This window comes from Eschrichtius robustus, chromosome 2 (genome assembly GCF_028021215.1).
Source record: "Eschrichtius robustus isolate mEscRob2 chromosome 2, mEscRob2.pri, whole genome shotgun sequence".
NCBI classification, from domain to species: Eukaryota; Metazoa; Chordata; class Mammalia; order Artiodactyla; family Eschrichtiidae; genus Eschrichtius; species Eschrichtius robustus.
In genome coordinates, this window is record NC_090825.1 from 49,114,962 (window position 1) to 49,135,993 (window position 21,032).

The 21,032-nt window shown below is 35.8% G+C and overlaps 1 protein-coding gene across 5 annotated transcripts in view; it reads left to right on the plus strand.

Annotated features, from left to right (window-relative positions):
* Positions 1 to 21,032, plus strand: part of IPO11 (importin 11) — a 199,144-nt gene that overhangs the window by 154,092 nt on the left and 24,020 nt on the right. For all 5 annotated transcript variants that reach the window (XM_068535393.1, XM_068535392.1, XM_068535396.1 and 2 more), the window contains 2 exons: positions 10,562 to 10,657; positions 17,412 to 17,496. In XM_068535393.1, the coding sequence (XP_068391494.1) occupies positions 10,562 to 10,657; positions 17,412 to 17,496 (181 nt within the window). The remainder of the gene's footprint in view (positions 1 to 10,561; positions 10,658 to 17,411; positions 17,497 to 21,032) is intronic.

Genomic DNA, 21,032 nt, shown 5'->3' on the forward strand with positions numbered 1-21,032 from the left:
AGATATATGGTCATGATTGCCTTGTGATAACTTGTATAGCTCTGTTTTCAACAGTGTCCACCATTTATAATGGTGAGGTTGTGCCTCCAACCCCATAATTACTAAATCTCTATTAAATTCTTTTGTATCACTTAAAAAAAAAAAGTTTGTCAAGTGACTCCTGTAAGCTTTGAAAATAAGCATTGATTGGATTTTTTCAGCCTAATGTCTTTTCCAAACAGTTCTGTGCCAGTCATTGATCATCTTCTTTTTAATGGAACCTTAGTATATCTTCACTGAGCAGTGTTTCTTAAAGCATAGTCTTCCTCTTGAAAATCATATAATATGGCAGTTTCTTCTCATCCCACAATACATAGATCACTGTAGTTATTTCTTATTGTCTTAAAGATAATGGCTTGCTTTTTTTCCCCCACCTCTATGCAGTCAAAAAAGAAAAAAAAAGTTAATTGGGGGAATGGTTTATAATATGTAAGGATAATTGTTGTGTAAACTTTAATTTTAAAATAACTTAGTGAACTTCCATTATGAACTTTTTATCCTTTTATTTCCTTGCCCAGTATTTGTCAAGGGAACTAGATTTATTAATACATACACTTTTCCATGACCACGAAGAGAATTAACTGTGTAGAAAGGGTGTATGTTTCCATTTAAGTGACAGAAGTATTTCCAGCCTAGGTCCTGGAAAATAGGGGAAAAACCTGATTTTAGTATAAATGTCACCACTTCTATAACTTCCGATGTGGAAGGAATTCTGGAATAAGACTGATAAATCAAGGCTTTTTTCGTTTTTCTTTTAGTAAACTGCTGTTCTTTGCTTAATATTGTTAATATAAGCAGAAAAGTATAATTTACAGAATATTTTATTTGATTGTGGCTCTTAGTGCTTAAAAACTTATTTTCTTAAATTTCCTTAACTTCATTGACCCTCTGACTTAGGATTTAATGATGTGAGTGAGTTCAGATATTATTAGGTGCAGTGTACGAATAGTGTAATTGTCGTCTGGTTAGAGCAGAGAAAATTTTAAAGTGACTGAAGTTCTGATTTCTTTCTTTCTTGGGCTTGCTACTATGAAAAACTTAAATCATCAATTTTCGATTATAAAACTGTTCAGAAAAAGTAACTGAAAATTTGATGTTTCTGCATTCCTGTTTTCCTCCAAGGCCCAAGGGAATGAAGATGTGATGTAAATGTGTAAATCCATCACTTACAGAGAAGTTATTTAAGGCACAGGCTCTATGATGATGGGTCAGTTAATCTAAAAACTGGAAGTGTAAAATGCTTACTAGAAAAATACTAATAAAAATTGGATAAGTGGAAAGAAACTAGAGTCCTGTCCACATTTAACCTAATATTTATTGTTTAGGCTAACCAAATGAATATTAGAATATTTCTTTTATTTGTGCCTTTGGGATTAAAAATTTTGCACTATCTTTCTAGGGGCATTTTGTTTTCTGAACACCTGTGGCTGGGTTCATAGTGATACAAAAGGACAGTAATAATTTTAAGCCAGCATGATTTTTAAAGTTGGGTGAAAAACACAAGAAAGATGGATTTTTTTTTTCTTTAGTACATAGTTTTCAAAAGCAAGGAAAAATCACTCTGCGTGAAGTTTCTGCAGTTCACTTATTCTACAGATACTGTTACATACCCAGAAAATGTCATACCTTTAGGAAATACTAAGTCAAGATTAAGAGCTGTAGTTTTACTCACATGCATTTAACTGAAAAAGAAAAGTTTACTAAAAAGTATGTGGAATTGTTTTAAATGATCAGGTAGTCTTTACCCAGTGAGTAAAATTTTTAATGCTCTCACCTACTTATTTAATGTTTGTGTCTATATATATATAGTACATCACTTACAACATACTTGAAGAACAAAACAAGCAGATGTTTAAGGAGGCCGGTCTTCTTTCTGTAGCGTAGTTGTAACTCTGATCTGTGCAAATAAATTAATGTATCAACCAAGTATGTAAAATAAGAAAAGGAAAAGTGTGATAGGTAAAAAGGAAGATTACTAATACTTCTTGCCCTTCAGTTTTACTTTTATTCTCTCCTTTCATCCTTGATGTTAAACTTTCCTTGCATTTTCTAAGATGAATGTTTCAGATGTAGATTCCAACACAGCCACCTTCTGTTCTATTTTCTGCCTAATGTCCGGTGTAGACTAATCAATTGTAATATGTAATCTACAACTTAGTTACCTATACTTGTAATTTAAAAAAGAAATAAGTAAAAATAATATGGTTTAAAAAAAAAACAAGGGAGGGCAGTTTTCGAGCTTTGGGGATCATAAATTCCTATGATTATTTATTGTGTGTTCACATGATGCATAATGTTACCCTAAGGGACATAAAGAAATAAACGTAACACATGGGCTCTGCTTCATGTTACTTACCATCTTAGGGAGAGCGGGCATGCAGGCATGAAAAATTAAAGGACATAAGAAGAAAGTAATACAAAAGGTGCCACATGAGTGGCACGCCACATGAGTAGTGCAGAGGTTTTATGCTATTGGAAATTCCAGGGGCAGAGTGCTCAATTACAGTGAGGTAAAGAGTGGTCAGGGAAGACTTCGTGAAGAAAATGTGAATTATACATTGAATAGAAAAAAGGAGGGAGAACATCGTGAGAAGCAGGAAGGGAGTAAGCAGTTATTGGAGTCAGGAACTTCTGTATTCAGGAGGTGATGACTTAATGCCTGAAAGCGGTGGAAGGAAGAATAGTTCAATACCACTTTGGAAAGGTGGTTTTAGTAGAGCTTGCTGAGGCTCTCGATAGCCCTTGGAAGTTCTTAAATTAAGGAGAAAGAATAGAAGGCACCCATTTGCCTCCTTGAAGCCCTCAATAATAAGGAAATGAATAGAATCAGTTGGTCCCATTTAGCATTGTGAAATGAAAATAAGTTTATATCAAATTTGGGATTCCTTTAGGAGAAGCATCTATCCTAATGCAATAAATAAAGGATAAGTTAACTTGAAAATTCTAAGATCTCAAGTGGTGGTAGAATGATCCAGTCTCAAGTTTCGTGCCGGAGATTTCTCGCTGGACGATGCTCCGTGGCCAGGTTGACCAGTTGAAGTTGATAGCGATCAAATCAAGACATTAATGGAGAACAATCAACATTATACCACACAGGAGATGGCCGACATACTCAAAATATCCAAATCAAGCACTGAAAATCATTTGTACCAGCTTGGTTATATGAATCGCTTTGACGTTTGGGTTCCAAGCAAAGAAAACCTTTTTGACCGTATTTCCACATGCGATTCTCTACTTAAACGTAATGAAAAAGTTCCGTCTTTAAAACAAATTGTGACAGGTGATGAAAAGTGGATACTGTACAATAACGTGAAACGGAAGAGATGGTGGGGCAAGTGAAATGAACCACCACCAACCACACCAAAGGCCAGTCTTCATCCAAAGAAGGTGATGTTGTGTATATGGTGGGATTGGGAGTCCTCTAATTTGGGCTCCTTCTGGAAAGCCAAAAACAATTCCAACGAGTACTCCTAATTAGACCAACTGAAAGAAAGCAGCAGTCGACGAAAAGCATCCGGAATTAGTCAACAGAAAATGCATAATCTTCCATCAGGATGACGCAAGACTGCATGTTTCTTTGATGACCAGGCAAAAACTGTTACAGCTTGGCTGGAAAGTTCTGATTCATCCATCTTATTCACCAGACATTGCACTTTCAGATTTCCATTTATTTCGGTCTTTACAAAATCCTCTTAATGGAAAAAATTTCAATTCCCTGGAAGACTGTAAAAGGCACCTGGAACAGTTCTTTGCTCAAAAAGATAAAAAGTTTTGGGAAGATGGAATTATGAAGTTGCCTGAAAACTGGCAGAAGGTAGTGGAACAAAACAGTGAATACGTTGTTCCATAAAGTTCTTGGTGAAAATGAACAACGCGTCTGTTATTTTTACTTAAAACTTGAAGGAACTTTTTGGCCAACCCAATAAGTCAGAAACCTGTAAAATTGAGACAGTCAGTTATTCAGGATATCATAACCTGATTTTAAAAAAAAAAAGGAACATCTCTTTTGTTGCTTCATTTCTTTGTCCTTTAGTTTCTAAGTTCCCTGAGGTGGCCATCTTTTTTATCCCCAGGGCCTATTAGGATGTCTAACATGTTTTGTGAGCTCATAAAATGTCGACTAAAGTGAATGAACTTGACCATGGTGACCTATACACCAGGAAGAATTGGCCTAGGTAATATGACCACTTAACTCTAATCACTTCTTTCTTTGTGAGTTAATTGGTATCCTGGTATAAATCCACCTCTTATTAATACTCAGTAAGCCAGTCTTCTGAAGTCTGCTCATGGGGGTATACCAAGATAAACTTCTGGCTGGAATAATCAGTAATCAGTGTTTTGTTTTTTGTCTTTAAGCTCCTGAATGTTGTTTTTTCTACCATGCTGTAGAAAACTGTGGGTTCCATATCCATGGATACAGAGGGCCTACCGTACTACACCATTTTATAGTATAAGGGACTTGAGCATCCATGGTTATCGAGGGACCGTTGTATAGACTAGCATGGAGTTTGGCTGTCTCTTTCAGGGATACTAGATTGCCGTGCCCTAGTTAATGTGAACTGCCACTTCATGGTAAGCACTGATTTTGGAGAATTAAGAGTTGAGTGAGATCTAAAATTACATGGTTTTCTCTGGCTACCTTTACTTCTCCCACATTACACCAGACACCAGATTTGAATGGATGTACACAAGAAGACTACTATTAGGAGATGATACACTGAGAATTCTAATAAAGTATTACTTGTAACTCCAGTATGTAATACACATAAAAGAAAAAACTGAGCTTTTTTCATAAAAAAACAAAAACAGTATAATACCTAGTTCCTGGCTTGTTGTATTTAAAGAAATAATGTATATAAGATTATCAAAGTACAATGACTTTTCTCCTTCCCTTTGTTCCTCCAAACCTATTGCTATTTCATTCCTGGTTTCCAGCTCTCTTTTGTTTCCATTTTAGATGTCTAATTACATTTTAAAGCATGTAATTCAGAAAGATTGTATATTACAAAAAAGATTTATTCTTAATTTATAAAGTACAGAGTTGAGAGTATTGTGTGGATAAAAAGGGAAACAAATGCTTAATCTTCAAAAAGAATCATAAAGAATACTGTCTATAAAAATTTTATTTTAAAGGCTTCTTCGTAAATGTAACATTTACACATTTTTTTAATACTTAAAATAGGAGGAAAAGAATTTATGACTTCTGATGCTTGTTTTCTTTAAACATCTGTTCTGTATGCCAGGAAGGTACAAGCCTCTTTTAGCTTTTTGTTACCTGTATTATTTTGGGGTACTTTTCCCACACTGCTTAATGAGTGGTAATTGAGTTGCATCCTTCTGAGTGCTTTTTGAAATTGAATACTCTGAAGATAATTTTTGCTTAACTTCTCCTTTTATTGATCCCAAAATGTGGCGTAGAATCTCCTTTTCCACTCTTTTTCTTCAGTCCGTCTCCTTTTCTAGAGTCAACTCTTTTCATTCAAAGCCAGATTACATACCTTTCTACTCTGTGCCGTAGTCATTTTCCCCTTTTCTGAACTTGCAGTCCAAGCCTCACCCCCTCTGGCACTTAATAAGTACTCCAGGGTAAGCATGGTTTCCCCCCCCACCCCGCCCCATCTACTGGAATTAATCCCCCCTTCCCCCACCCCCTGCTTTCCCCCAGGCTAGATCTCTGCCTCTTGTGTCCTTTTCTGTGCAGCATGGGTGACATTTCAGTGAAAAATATGACTGACTGCGGTTGCCTCACCTCCCTTCTTCACCCCTACAAGACAGTCATCTGTCTAAGCCTCTCACTTGGTAGAGCTAGAAATTCAGCTGGAGGCAGGGGAGGGAAGAAGGAGTGTGAATCACAGTGATCACATGACTGACTTCTCCTCCAAGCCTGAATAAGCATGGGCCGGGACAATAGTCTTTTCTTCCTGACTAGCATGTGCAGGTAGAGCAGAGGTTGGACCTATATCTTCTGGCCTGTGTCCAGTCTGCTTCTGTGAGTATCCTTATATCTTCTTTAGTTTGATTTTAACACTTCTTTTTGTCAGTCATTCACTAATACTATCTTTTGGCTTTCTGTAAACCTCAGGTTCCTGAACCTATTAGATTTCTCTCAGAACTTTTCAAGCTTCGTTCTGGTTCTGGCAGTGTCGTCTAAATAATCTGATCATTTATGAGAAAGGGGTGAAGTTACTGCCTTTGGGAAGAATTGTGCAGTCAAAAGTTTACCTTATCCATGCTGCAGTTTATCACAATCTGTTCTGAGCCTTCAAGGCTCATTCTGTAAATGTTCATCTCTGAATTGAGGCCCAGTGCTGTAGAACTGTATCATTTTCTAATTATGGCAAAGATATAACTTCTTACCATCTCCTCAGAAACATGTGTGACCATGCTGGTAAGCCCCAGCATTGAGCAATATGATAATTTGAAGTAAAACCTGTAAACAGATGAGCTGGTTGTCAAATTACACCATTTTAAAATCTCTCTCTCCCCTACACTCCCTTATAATTAACATTCACACACATAGTAGAACATGGTCACACGTGGATTGTCAGATACCTGTTAGGAAAATTCATAATCATTCTTTTGAGAAAATACACAGTACTCAGAAATTCCATTGATTTCTTGGGAAATTTCTAGCCCTAGAATGTGTGGGGTTGATCTTGGAGGTGATCTGAGCAGAGAAGGCAGCTGCCTGAGTGGATTGTCCCTAAATAATATTGACATAAAGGCCTGGTAAAGAGCCTTGGAAGCTATAGAATACAGGGCTTTTGTCTTTTTCAACTAATTGAGATCAGTTGTTGATAGCTATCCAGAATGCTGCTCTGTTAAAAAGGAATGTCAGGCCCTGCCTGCCTTAGCTTGCTATGATGGATTAGGGGCGAATTACTCTGCAGTGGGAAGGGAAAATGGCTGTATTCCCCGCCATACATCTGCCATCCCCGAGTCCAATCTTCACTTTACAGACAAGAAGACCAACACTTAGAGAAATGAGAGAGTGGCTGAACTTTTAGTGCACAATCTTGGTTTCCAATGCTTTTTAAAAATCATTTTCTTTAATATGACTTTTAAAAATATGACATATAGGTAATTTACAGTGTTTCAGGTATACAGCAAAGTGATTCAGTTTTATATATATATATATATATATATATATATATATATATATATATATCTACATATATACACACATATATATATTCTTTTTCAGATTCTTTTCCGTTATAGGTTATTACAGGATATTGAATATAGTTCCCTGTGCTGTACAGTAGTAGGCCCTTGTTGTTTATCTATTTTATATATAGTCGTGTGTATCTGTTAATCCCAAATCCCTAATTTATCCTTACCCCCCTTTCCCCTTTGGTACCCATAAGTTTGTTTTCTATGTCTGTGAGTCTATTTCTGGTGGTTTTTTTTTTTTTTTAGATTTTATTTATTTATTTTTTATTTTTGGCTGCATTGGGTCTTTGTTGCTGCACGTGGGCTTTCGCTAGTTGTGGCGAGCGGGGGCTACTCCTCGTTGCGGTGCATGGGCTTCTCATTGTGGTGGCTTCTCTTTGTTGCAGAGCACGGGCCCTAGGCACACAGGCTTCAGTAGTTGTGGCATGCAGGCTCAGTAGTTGTGGCTCACGGGCTCTAGAGCGCAGGCTCAGTAGTTGTGTAGCACAGGCTTGGTTGCTCCGTGGCATGTGGGATCTTCCCAGACCAGGGCTCGAACCCGTGTCTCCCGCATTGGCAGGCGGATTCTTAACCACTGCGCCATCAGGGAATTCCCTCTATTTCTGCTTTGTAAATAAGTTCCTTTGTATCGTTTTTTTAGATTCCACATATTAAGTGATATCATGTAATATTTGTCTTTCTCTGTTTACCCTACTTCACATAGTATGACAGTCTCCAGGTCCATCCATGTTGCTGCAAATAGCATTATTTCATTCTTTTTTATGGCTAAGTAATATTCCATTGTATATATATGTACCACATCTTCTTTATCCATTCAACTGCAGATGAAACATTTAGGTTGTTTCTGTGTCTTGGCTATTGTGAATAGTGTTGCTGTGAACATTAGGGTGCAAATATTTTTTTGGATTAGAGTTTTCATCTTTTCTGGATATATGCCCAGGAGTGGGATTGCTGGGTCATATGGTAGCTCTGTTTTTAGTTTTTTAAGGAACCACCATACTGCTCTCCATAGTGGTTGCACCAACTTACATTCCCACCAACAGTGTAGGAGGGTTCCCTTTTCTCCACACCCTCTCCAGCATTTATTGTTTGTAGCTTTTTTGTTTTTTTTTTTTTTTTTTTTCACTGCACATTTTTTTATTATTATTTTTTAAATTAATTTATTTATTTTTGGCTGTGTTGGGTCTTCGTTTCTGTGCGGGGGCTTTCTCTAGTTGTGGCAAGCGGGGGCCACTCTTCATTGCGGTGCACGGGCCTCTCACTATCGCGGCCTCTCTTGTTGCGGAGCACAGGCTCCAGACGCGCAGGCTCAGCAGTTGTGGCTCACGGGCCCAGCTGCTCCGCGGTATGTGGGATCTTCCCAGACCAGAGCTCGAACCCGCGTCCCCTGCATTGTCAGGCAGATTCTCAACCACTGTGCCACCAGGGAAGCCCCTGTTTGTAGCTTTTTTGATGATGGCCATTCTGACTGATGTGAGGTGATACCTCACTGTAGTTTTGATTTGTATTTCTCTAATAATTACGATGTCAAGCAGCTTTTGATGTGCCTGTTGGCTCCAATACCTTTTTCTAAGGTGTTTCTCGCTAAACCAAATAAGGCAGACTGTATGTGTGTTTCTTTCTTGAGAGATTTTTAAAATTCTTATGCGAAGGATATATAGCGATATCAAAAATATATACTCTTGCAATAGGTTGTTACATACACATTAAAATGTAACAGAATGATAACAACTATTGGTTATTTTGCCCATCTGGTGATTTAGTTCTCTGAAACCTGATCACACTTGAAAGTACAGACAAAAGGTTTTGACTTTACAAAGGTGGGAACATGACCCAAACTGTGTTGACTTTGGGAACTATTTTACTGAACATTTTAAAACTTAATTATGCATATTAATGCAGTATGAGAAACACAGTATGTCCCTTGCAGGAATGATACTATTAGTTCCCTGGAGATGAGTTATAATTTATTCAGTTATTTTTAGCATAATTTGGTGTGCCAGTAAATGGTTATATACTTCTACTTTTTAAAAGTTAGGCTTATTAAGGTATAGTTCACATACAGTAAACCTCTTTTAAGCATACAGTTCTGGCAAATGTACACAGTGTATAACACTTCCACACTCAAGATACAGAACATAACCATCACCCCCAAAAGTTCCCTTGTGTCCCTTTGCCTGGCAACCACTGATTAAATAATTATGCCTTTCCAGAAAGTCACATAAATGGAGTCATACAATATATAGCCTTTCGAATCTTTTATTTTTCTCAGTGTAATGTTTTTGGGATTTATTCAAGTTGTTGCATGTATCTGTAGTTTGTTCCTTTTTATTGCTGATTATTCCATTGGATAAATGTCCCACAGTTTATCCTTTTGTTAGTCGGTAGACATTAGGATCTTTGCAGTTTTGGATTATGAGTAAAACTACCGTAAATACTTACATACAGATCTGAGAATACTTGTTTTGGTCTTGGGTAAATACCCAGGAATGGGATTGCTTAGTTGTGTGGAGTGTTAACTTTATAAAAACTGCCAATGTGTTTTCCAAAATGAATGTGTCATTTTTTATTCTTACTGGCAATGTATGAGAGGTCCTGTTGTTTTTCACCCTTGCCAGCACTTGGTATTGTCAGTCTTCTTAATTTTACTTTTTATTAAAATCTCATTACAGGGAATTCCCTGGCAGTCCAGTGGTTAGGACTTGGCACTTTCACTGCAAGGGCCTGGGTTCAATCCCTGGTCGGGGAACCAAGATCCCGAGCAAGCCGAATGGTGCGGCCAAAAAAAAAAAATTTCGTTACAGTTTTAATTTGCATTTCTCTGATGACGAATGGTATTGAGCATTTTTTCAAGTGCTCATATGCCATCTGTATTATCTTCTTTGGTGAAGTATCTGTTCAAATTTTTGTCCATTTTTAAATTGTGTTGTCATCTGAGTTTTCAGCGCCAAGTTCTTCATCAGATTTATGTTTTACAGATATTTTTTCCCAGTCTATTGCTTGTCTTTTTCCTCAGGAGTAGAGACTTCATATTCAAAATTTTGTACCTTTATTCTTTTAGTTATGACATTAACACAAGACTATTATAATAAATTAAAGAATATTAAAGCATCTCTTTCCCATCTGATCTACCCACCTAAGTATTTAAGCACACTGGTAATCTAGTGAAGAAAATTTTAATGTAATATGCAAAGTACAATTTCTGCTTTAAGAAATACATTTTGAAAGTTTCTTTTGTACTTTCAGACTAAAATTTCTCTTCATGTTCAAGAGGATAATTAAGAGGAAAAAAAAGAATTACCTGTTGAAATACTCCATTTTAACCTGTTTTGCTCTCCTTTTATTCTAGTGTTATCCAAGATAAATTCTGTGGGATTATAAACATCTCAGTGGAGGGCCTACATGATGTTATGACAGAAGATCCTGAAACGGGAACTTATAAAGAGTAGGTGGATCATTTAATTAATTGCACTTTGACTTGGGGAGTAATTAATTATATCCTGCATTATTTTTGTTTACTATAACCATATAAGCATGGTATGGCAACTTTTAAATTTTGTCTTTATAAAAGAAAAATATTTTTGTTACTTTGCTTATAATATTGTTTGATCTTGAGATAAGCTTAGTTTTGTTATAGTGAAATCCTCAATTGGACTTCTTTGGTCTAATCATCATTTTATGATTTGACATTAGGTTTTTAAAAAAATTCCAAGTGTATTTTAACATATAAATTTCTCTTTTAAGATATTTTGAATAGTATGTTCTTTTTTTCCACTAACAATGTTCCCCTGCCCTTCAGGCGAGTTATGGAGAAAGGGGAATGGATTAGCATCCTATATTTGTATTTGACTGGTTGAAGCATCACTGGCACCTTTAAGATATTAGAGGGTCATATGGTACTTGACTACTTCCAAAAGAGAGTAGTTAAAATTACAGTTGATTATTGAACAACGTGGGGGTTAGGGATGCCAACCCTCTGCACAGTTGAAACTCCACATATAACTTTACAGTTGACCCTCTCTGTATCTGCGATTCCACATTTATGGATTCAACCAACCACAGGTTGTGTAGTACTGTAATATGTGTAGCACTGTAATACGAATTTATTGAAAAAATCTACACATGTTCAAATCCGTGTTGTTCAAGGGTCAACTGTGTATTCTTTGGGAGATTAGTTAAAATTATGTTATCAGGAATGCTGATAATCTCACATTTATATAACTATTAATGTGAAAAATTTTTTTATCATTATATACTGTTATTTATAATAGAATTATCATATCTTTCTTAATATTGCTATTAATTTAAGGCATGTTTCATATAATGATAAGCAAGGCTTCATGAGATTCCATACTGCTTGACTTCTCAGTAATGTACTTAGCCTATTTTCCTTGCTTTTTATAAAACCATCTATAGCAAATGAGAGAGATTGCCATTCGAATCATACTTTGTTGAAAAATATGGAAAGTAGATATATGTAGTTGAAACATGTATAACATGTTTAACATGTATAAACAAAATGTTTCTGGTGTGTAACTTAGCTTTCAGGAACATCGGAGTTCAGATGACGTGGAAACCTCAAACTTTTGTGATTACAAACCCAAAATAACAAACCATTTTATGTGTGTAGGCAATTTTTAAAAAGTTAATGTAGGGATTATAGCACATGACTATAAATATTGTGCTTACATACATAATATGCGACAAAGTTTACAACTATTTGTGAAATATTTAGGTTATATTCAAATGTTCCCTGTCTTCTTTGGAGTATATAATTTGGTTAGGGGGAGGGTGTGTCTAACAATAGCACCATGAAAACACTAGTAATGTGTAAAGACAACGATATATGTTTTGAACAAAGCACACAAAACAGTAGAATTCCAGATTGTGCTTTAATAGAGTGTCAGAGAAAGAAAAGGCATAGTGTGTTAACTGGAAGCGATGAGAGGAAGTTGTTAGAAATAAAGTTTAGAAATTATCTAGTGTAGTTTCATTATTTAAAAGATAGGTTACAGAAGCTCAGAAAAGTGCAGTGACACAGCAAATTAGTGGAAGAGTCAGGACTAGAACCAAGGTCTTTTGACTCAATATGCCACACTCAGCCATGAGGGAAGTTTTGGTTTGTAAAAGGAAAATGTTGGATGTAAGCACAACAGACTGACTGGGAGACCATTATCTGGTCTCCCAGATCTGGGAGGTGCATATATCTGTTTGAATTAGTGTTTTTCTTCAGACAAATACCCAAAAGTGGAATTGCTGATTTATGTAGTAGTCCTGTTTTTGATTTTTGGAGGAGCCTCCATACTATTTTCCACAGTGGCTGCAGCAATTTACATTTCTACCAATAATGCACAAGGGTTCCCTTTTCTCCACAATCCTTGCCAACATTTGTTATCTCTTGTCTTTTTGAGGCTAGCCATTCTAACAGGTGTGAGGTGATATCTCATTGTGTTTTTGATTTTCATCTCCCTAATGACTGGTGATGTTGAGATCTTTCATATGTCTGTTGGCTGTCTGTATGTCTTATTTGGAAAAATGTCTGTGCAGATTCTCTGCCTGTTTTTTAATCAGATTGTTTGATTTTTTGGGTATTGAATTGAATTATTTTTATATATTTTGGATATTAACCCCTTATCAAATACATGATTTACAAATATTTTCTCTCATCCAGTAAGTTGCCTTTTCATTTTTTTGATGATTTCCTTTTGGTTTGATGTAGTCCCACTTGTTTGTTTTTGTTGCCTTTGCTTTTGGAGCAGATCCAAAAAATCATCACCAAGATCAATGTCAAGGAGCTAACCACTTATGTTTTCTCCTAGGAGTTTTATTGTTTCAGGTCTTATGTTCAAGTCTTTGATTCATTTTGAGTTAATTTTTGTGTATGGTGTGTGGTCTAGTTTCATCTTTTTGCGTGAGTTTCTTTATATGTTTGTATTTTAGTTAGTAGAGTTCTTATTTTATTAAACCAGGAAAATATATTAATGACACCTGTAATTTGCCTTCTGCTTGTCTTTGGTTAGAGTGGCTTCCCTTTTTTTCCTTAAATTATACATTGTTTTCAGGCACAAAGGGAGGTGAGATTGACAACCTATTGCCAAAATTTGGGAAGTAATAAGGAAGAAAGGATTTAGCCAGCATTTCAGGAAGCTTAGAGCCACTAAAATTTATTTGAAAAAGACTCATAAATTGTGTTTTTTATAGTTAGAGAGTATAAAACATACCAGCCATCAAGGATATAGCTTTTTTTTTTAAACAAAAATAAAATTTAGGCTTTTATAAGCATTTTTCTCCCTTCACTTGATACATTAACCCACCAGATAGCTCTTCAGAATGGAATAGAGGATATCAGAAGCAGCCTTGGTTCCTTGACTCTAAATTATCCCCTGTATATTATCCTAACTTATGTTGGTCTCAGTGACCTCCTTGGCGTCTCTCTCCCGTTTTACCCTTCTGATCCATTCTGCTCCATTTCTTAAAATTAAAAGCCCAGTTTCTCATAAAGTTGATGGGGCGGTATTCTTTGCTGATCCTCAGTTTACATTATTAGCCTTGTCTCTTCCTCCCTAGATTCTTCCTTCTTCCCCAAATGTGCCATTTCCTTTTATACACATGGCTTGACTCAACATTTCTTCTTCTTGGCATGTCACACCCTTAGCTTTGCCCTTCTTTGCAAATACCTACCTCTAAGATTCCTTTCCATATTCTCAGGAAGAATTCATTGCATCCTTCTCTGTTCCTTTGTGGCACTTTGTCTATACTGCTAATATACAACCTTTAGTTAGTTGCTTGTTTTCAGTCTAGTGGTCATAGAAGGATTTGAGGCAGTGAATAAGAAAAGCTCATGCTCATTATGACTGAAAACTATTAACACAGGACTGAAGGAATTTAAACAAGGTTGAATGGCGAAACATGTGGCATCTAGATGTAAAACAGCCCTGATCTTGCTAACTACCAGGGCAAAGAGAAACATTAGGAATTACCTAGTTCCTATTTTCATGTAGAGAGAAGTAGGTGTATCAAGAGAGGGAGACTGTTTCTTGGCCTGAGCCCAGAAATGAATTTTTGATAAGATATTTATATAAAGGGCTAAAAGGATTTTTCAGCTGCAAGTAAGAGAAACCCTGAGTCAGCTGTCTTTAACAATAAAAAATTTGTTATCCCTTACAACAAAACAACTGCAGGTAAGAGGCTCTAGGATTAGCTACTTGTGACCTCACAATATCTTTAAAGACCAGGTTCTTTCTACTCTATCCCCTCAACACATTAACTTCATATGCAGGCTACTTTCTCTAATCGTCAGAAAGTACTTCTAGGCATTACAGTTCATGACAATGGCAGTGCCAGCAAGTAATCTTCTTTTTCCTTATGTCTTTTTAACATCATAGGACACTTTTCTAGAAGTCATTTCATCAGACTTCCCTTCATGTCTAATTGGCTAGAATTTCTTAAACATGCTCCTGTTGAAAGCAGTCATTAACTAAGGGAATAGGATTGCCATGATTGCTTACTGAGCCACTGGCACCTGGGGCTCAGATCAGCTTTTTCTGAAGCATATGGTGACATGCAAGAGGAGGATAACCGACAAGTTCAGGGCTCTGTTAGGAAGGAGGGCGATTATGTAGGCACCCTAAGTGTCCACTGCAGAGACCAATGGAATAATGTCAGTTCTAGTTTTATTAAAACCTTAAGAAGTGGGTTTGTATAGATTAAATGAAAGGTGTACCTTTAAACCAGAAATAATTTAAAAGATTTCATGTTGCATGCTAACACTGTTGGTTGTGTTTGGCTGGTTGGAGTTTCTTGTTGGGAAAGATTCCGAGTTAGCAGACTAGAGTGCCTGGATGTATTCAGTGGACGAGAGTAGGATGTGAGGGTGGCTGCCTATGCTCACATGTTAATTGTCCCTATTTTAAACTGTTGTTATTATTATTTTATTACTATTACTACATTCACAGCGCACACATTTTAGCTTACTAGAATTCTGTTAATTCTCACCATGCTTTTTATGTAAAACATGATTCCCTATCTTTAATCTTTGTCAACAAAATGAGATTTGACATCTATTTATGTATGTATGTATGTGTGTATGTATTTATTTATTTATGGCTTTTGTCGGGTCTTAGTTGCGGCACGTGAGCGCTTCATTGCGGCACGTGGGCTCCTCTCTCGTTGTGGTGCCTGGGCTCCAGAGCACGCAGCTCAGTAGTTGTGGTGCACGGGCACTAGGGCTTAGTTGCCCCGTGACAGGTTGGATCTTAGTTCCCCGACCAGGGATCGAACCCGCGTCCCCTGCCTTGGAAGGCAGGTTCTTAACCATTGGACCACCAGGGAAGTCCCCAAGATTTGACTTTTAATTGGAGATTCTCTTGCAGGAGAGAATGTCAGCATTGGGCTTTTCAATTCAATTTTTTTTTTTTGTATTTTTCCACTTTCTACCTTTCAGAGACCCAAATGAATGCAATTTGCAGAATTGCAAAGTAAAAATATCCTGCTTTCTGGGGAAAAAGTGTGTATATTTATATCCAGAATATACTTTATTATTAGTGTGATAAATCTTTTAACTTAGGGAAGGGAGAACAGAGAGTTTTTTACTATACAAGTAAGTTGACAGATTTTGGAATGTAGTAAAGGGATTTGATGCAGTACAAAGCATACTTCCATGGAGATCCAGATCTATTGCAGTTAAAATTCAAGTCTGCAGCAGACTTAAAATAGCTTAAGTGAAGGAACTCCATCTTATTATTCAGTTCTAAAATACAAACTGGGATCTAGACTTTTTCTAAACGTTTTAGTTTATTAAATACCTTTTGGGTTGAGATAATAATGTCATAATTTTCCAACTTTGTGCCAGAGTTCCTTGGCCAACTAGTTGTGCTATATCATTTTATAGTTGACCTTGAACAACTCGGGGATTGGGGCACCCACCCTCTTTGAATTTGAAAACCCAAGTATACCTTATAGTTGGTCATCATACCCACAGTTCCTCTGGTTCCACGTCCTTGGATTCAACCAACGAGGGATCGTGTAGTACTGTAGTATTTACTATTGAAAAAAATCTGCATATAACTGGACCCCTGCAGTTCAAACCCATGTTGTTGAAGAGTCAACTGTATATCATGGTGGACGAAAGCATTGCAGTTCCAAGAGGTTAAAGCCATGAAGTGAGTTAGAGATTGAGCTCTTGCTGTTTTTCAGGGCTTCTGATTTCCAGTTTAAGGTTCTTACTGTTTGATCCCACCAGGTGTACTGACTCATCAGAGACAGTTGTTCCAGAAATTATTTTTTTAATGGTGGGGGATTAAGGATAAAAGGACATTCATGTCCCCTGCAAGAGTGAGCCTGATCAGGTTTCTGGTGTCAACGCTTGTCTTAAACCCTGAATCAAAAGTTATTTACACGGCTGAGTCAGGAAGTGTCCTTCTCCTGTACTTGCCACAAAACATAAGAGAAGCGAAGCTTTCTTTGCCACAGTTTATTGGTTAAGAACCTATGACTCTGATAAATTACTGAATTCTATTCTAAATTAGGAACAGTGACTTTTGTTCTATCAGCTTGATTCACTAGACAATATTCATATCTTGTCTCCCTAGAACCAATGTTGACTGAATAGGAAGCTATATTTCTATTATTTCTGCTAATGGTGAAGAGCAGTAGTGCAGATAATCAAAATAAAATGATTTATAACTGTCCTGCTGGTACAAGTGCTATCAGGGACAGGTTCCTCATAGCATAGTAATGTAATTTGGAGCACGAAGTAGATTGTTACATAATTAATAGTGTTTTAATGATGTTACTATTTAAATTTCTGTTACTGTTATGAAACATAAATAATTAGACATATGAAGATTAGTGGTAAAAGAAGTATTAATTTTAAGTGTTTGTAAGTATTTTTTAGAAAGGTATAAAAGGTATACCTTGCTTTGTCAAGTGATTTATGGTTCAAAAGTTGCCTATAAATAAATTTCTTACAATTTATTACCTAAATACTGAAGCAAAATGCTCTAAGTTTTCTTTGGTGTGACCCTTTTAAAAGTGAGATATCTTTTCATAATTAAACTTTTTAATTATACATCTAATTTATCTAGCTATTCCTCACATATTGGTACATAGAAGCATTATTGTTCTCAGTATTTTGAGGTTTGTTTTTAGTATATTATAGACTTTTTAATTTATTTAAAACATTTTTTTAAAAACTGCAGCTGTATGTTAATGTCTCATCTTGAAGAACCAAAAGTAACAGAAGATGAAGAGCCACCCACAGAACAGGATAAGAGGAAAAAGATGGTAAGTTACAAAAGTAGCTTCTAAAATCTGGGAAAACCATATATCGTCATTATATTCTGGAGGTTTCAAAATATGTGGTGGTCCATTCTTCCTTCCTTCCTTCCTTCCTTCCTTCCTTCCTTCCTTCCTTCCTTCCATCCATCCATCCATCCATCCATCCATCCATTCGCCTGACCCTGTTGCAGAATTAATGTAAGATAACTGAGTTTTGAAATTTGGGGTATAATACTAAAACAGATAAATTGCATTCATAGTACAGGAAGTTGAGTTTAACTTTTGATCTGAAATAATTGTTTCTTGTCTTAGCAGAGGGTTTACTCCTTTACTTACAGGAACCATGTGACCCTCAAACCTTATTTAAATTGTAATGCTAATTCTTCTGTTTTGAGATTTATTGGAATTTCTTTATTCCCTATTTCATGGATCTTATAATGATTTTGAAATCATTACAAGCCTTTATAAGAATGCCTTTAAATTAACTGCTAAATTGTTTTGCAAACCATAACTCTCTCTACAGGAGTCTGATAAGAAAAAGGAACAAAAAATAGGAAACATCTAAAATATCTTACCTCTAAAATTAATTATAATCATGAATTTTTAAATACTTTGACACGTGAATATAAAATAGTTACTTAAATAAACTTTTTCTCCTTTTTCTCTTGGAATCTGCTCTAGTCTCCTGACCTCACCAGTTATTAACTTCATTGTACTTTCTGTCCTCATTCGCAATTGAGAACAACAGCACTCTCTACCTCAAAAATAGAATAAATAAATTAATATATAAAATGGTCATGAGATAGATAATGCTGAACACCTAATAATTACTTTGTAGGTGTTGGCTATCATTAGTCTACTCATGATATTCACTCCTTGAATTATCCCACATTGATCCTCAAGGGCTTCATCCTAGGTGTATAGCTAAGCACGGCTCTGACAGACAGCCTTCTTTTAAACTGTGTTTGAGTTTAATCCATTTTACTTTGTTTTTATGCTAGATGTCATTTCCCTAGCACTAGTGTAGAGGAAAGGACAATATCCAAGAGTTCATAAAACCTGAATTCTAGTCCTGTTTGTGTTGTTAATGATGACCTTGAGGAAGTCACCTTGTCTCTTGAGAATCATTTCCTCATCTGAGAAATGAGGGGGAAATTGGATTAGCAAATTCCAAGGACTATGAGCTAAAAAACTATTTGATTTTTTTTTTTAAAGCTCTTAATACCATTCCTTTCTTTCCCCACTATCTAGTGTCCTAGTGAAGTTTTCAATTGTGAATATACCTCTGGAAATATTTCTCCCATGAAATGAGACTGCTAAGCAGTATCCTAAATACATGGAAAATGTATTTTCTTCACTTAGGATAATGATAACCTTTTGGTAGAACGTAACAATTTGTCTTTCCCCCTCTTTCACCTCTACTTTTTTAAGCCTTGAATATATCATTGGTGTTATAGAAAAATACGATAACATTTTTCTTAATAATGTTCTGAACTTATAAATGAATAATAGGTATTCTGCTTCCTTTCACATCAGCTTTTTGTACACTTTAGTAGCACGGTTAGTCTGGTAGATCTGCCCTTTGCAAATTGATCTACCCAGGTCTGTTCTTCATTACGTATAGAATCCTTAGTAACATCATAGAGTAGTAATTTTAATTCTAACTTTATTTTGAAGGTAAGCGCAGTACTATCTCAGAGAGCAGTGTAAGAACATAGTTTTCGAAATAACCCTTAAAGTTCTTTGATTCAGTTTTGTGATCCTAAATTTTATTTGAGAACTCATTATTTTATCATTATTGTTCTATTTTAGGTAGTATTGATTTATAGAACAACTTTTATTTTTTACAGTGGCTGATTTTATTTGAAATTAGTCGTCACAGTAGCTATTTGATGTAGATTTATATTGTCATCTCTATTAAGATTTCCAGTGCCTTAGCCATAAGGCTTTTAGTCTTATGCTGATAAATACCACAGTGTTTATGATTAATGCTGAGATTATGTATCTTAGCCTTGAATAAATATAATTATGAATACAGTGCTAATTTTTCAGTAACTTTTCAAAAACAAACAAAATTAGTTTCACTGTATCTTCGGGGTTACAAGAATAAATTATGTATTTTCTTTCTGTAATTATATCATCATTCTTGTACTGTGATGTCTTTAACATTAGAAATTTTTTGAGAATTATCTAAATGTGTCTTGGTTGTAGTTTCAAACGGAAGTGTTTGCTGGTAGGTGATTATGAATTATTATTCAAAAGAAAAACCAATCTAACATCAAAGAGTTTTTTCATTTTAAAATGAAATTTTTTATTTACTCGGAAGAAAAAGTGTAGCTGCTTGATTCCAAGATTACATAGTTGAAAGTCTGATTTACTGACTGTCATTGTTGTCTTAAAGTAGTCCCAAAACGTGGCGTCTTCATTTCAGTAGCTGCTTTGGTAGAGCGAAGCAGCAGTGATTATAATTCAGAAAGGTGGATGATTAGTATTATATCAAATGTGCCAAATGATTTTCCATACGTTTATGAGAATTCTCTATATTTCATCTTAAATAAGGATGAAATTTCTGTTCAGGAAAGCTATTAAGCTGTCCAGACTTTTGATTGTGTGCTTTTTTATCCAGCTCTTCTCTGTTCTATCTATTTGGGGGGAACTAATTCTGAGAAGATTGAACGTAGCTTAAGCGTTTCACTTCATTTCTAAGTTTCCTCTCTGTCCAGTATACTCCAGTAGTAGAATGGTAATTCCATGACCTCTTCTATAAAGAATCTAGCTAATACCTTAACATTTTAAGTTCCTTATAATTTCTTTTTTTGTGAAATGTGACATACTAGGCATTGACACTTCTCAAATTTAAGTTTTTGAGCATATTAATGCTTTCTGGCAATGCTTTGGTACCTGCTAAGAAAGCATTATTAATGAAACATTTGATATAATAAGTAAAGCTGTGTTGATCATGCTTTCCTGTTAAAGTTTAAGCCCTAGAAATATTTTGATAATCTGTTTCTGTAAATAATAATCTAGTTTTATACATACTTAATAGATGCTTTAATTGATAATGGGGTATAAATAAGTTGAACATTATTAAAACTACACTAGCTTCTCACTCGTGCTAGTAGAAGCAGTAGCACAAATAAAGGTCTATCTAAACATCATTCATATGGTCTTCTGCTTTTGCTGTGGCACAGCTAAGCAAATTGATGATATGTTAGGTTGGGTTGCATTTTATTTGATAAATTCATGACCAGATCCTAAATCTTGTGGCAAATATAATAAATCCTGAGCATGCCTTGCATTTTGCCTTCGAGTGAGTATTGTCTCCTGTGCTGCTATTGCCAAATACAGCGCTGGGTCAGGGAGGGCCAAGTGCTGCATTGTGGGAGTGGAACTTGTCTGAAAATCATAGCCTACAGGTACCTGATATTTCTCTTTCTGAGAGCAGATAGACGGCCTCTTCCTCCACTTCTGCCTCTGTTTCCCTCCCTCTTCTTCCTCTCCCTTCAGCTTCCTTCCTTCTCATCAACTCTCCCTGAAAACTT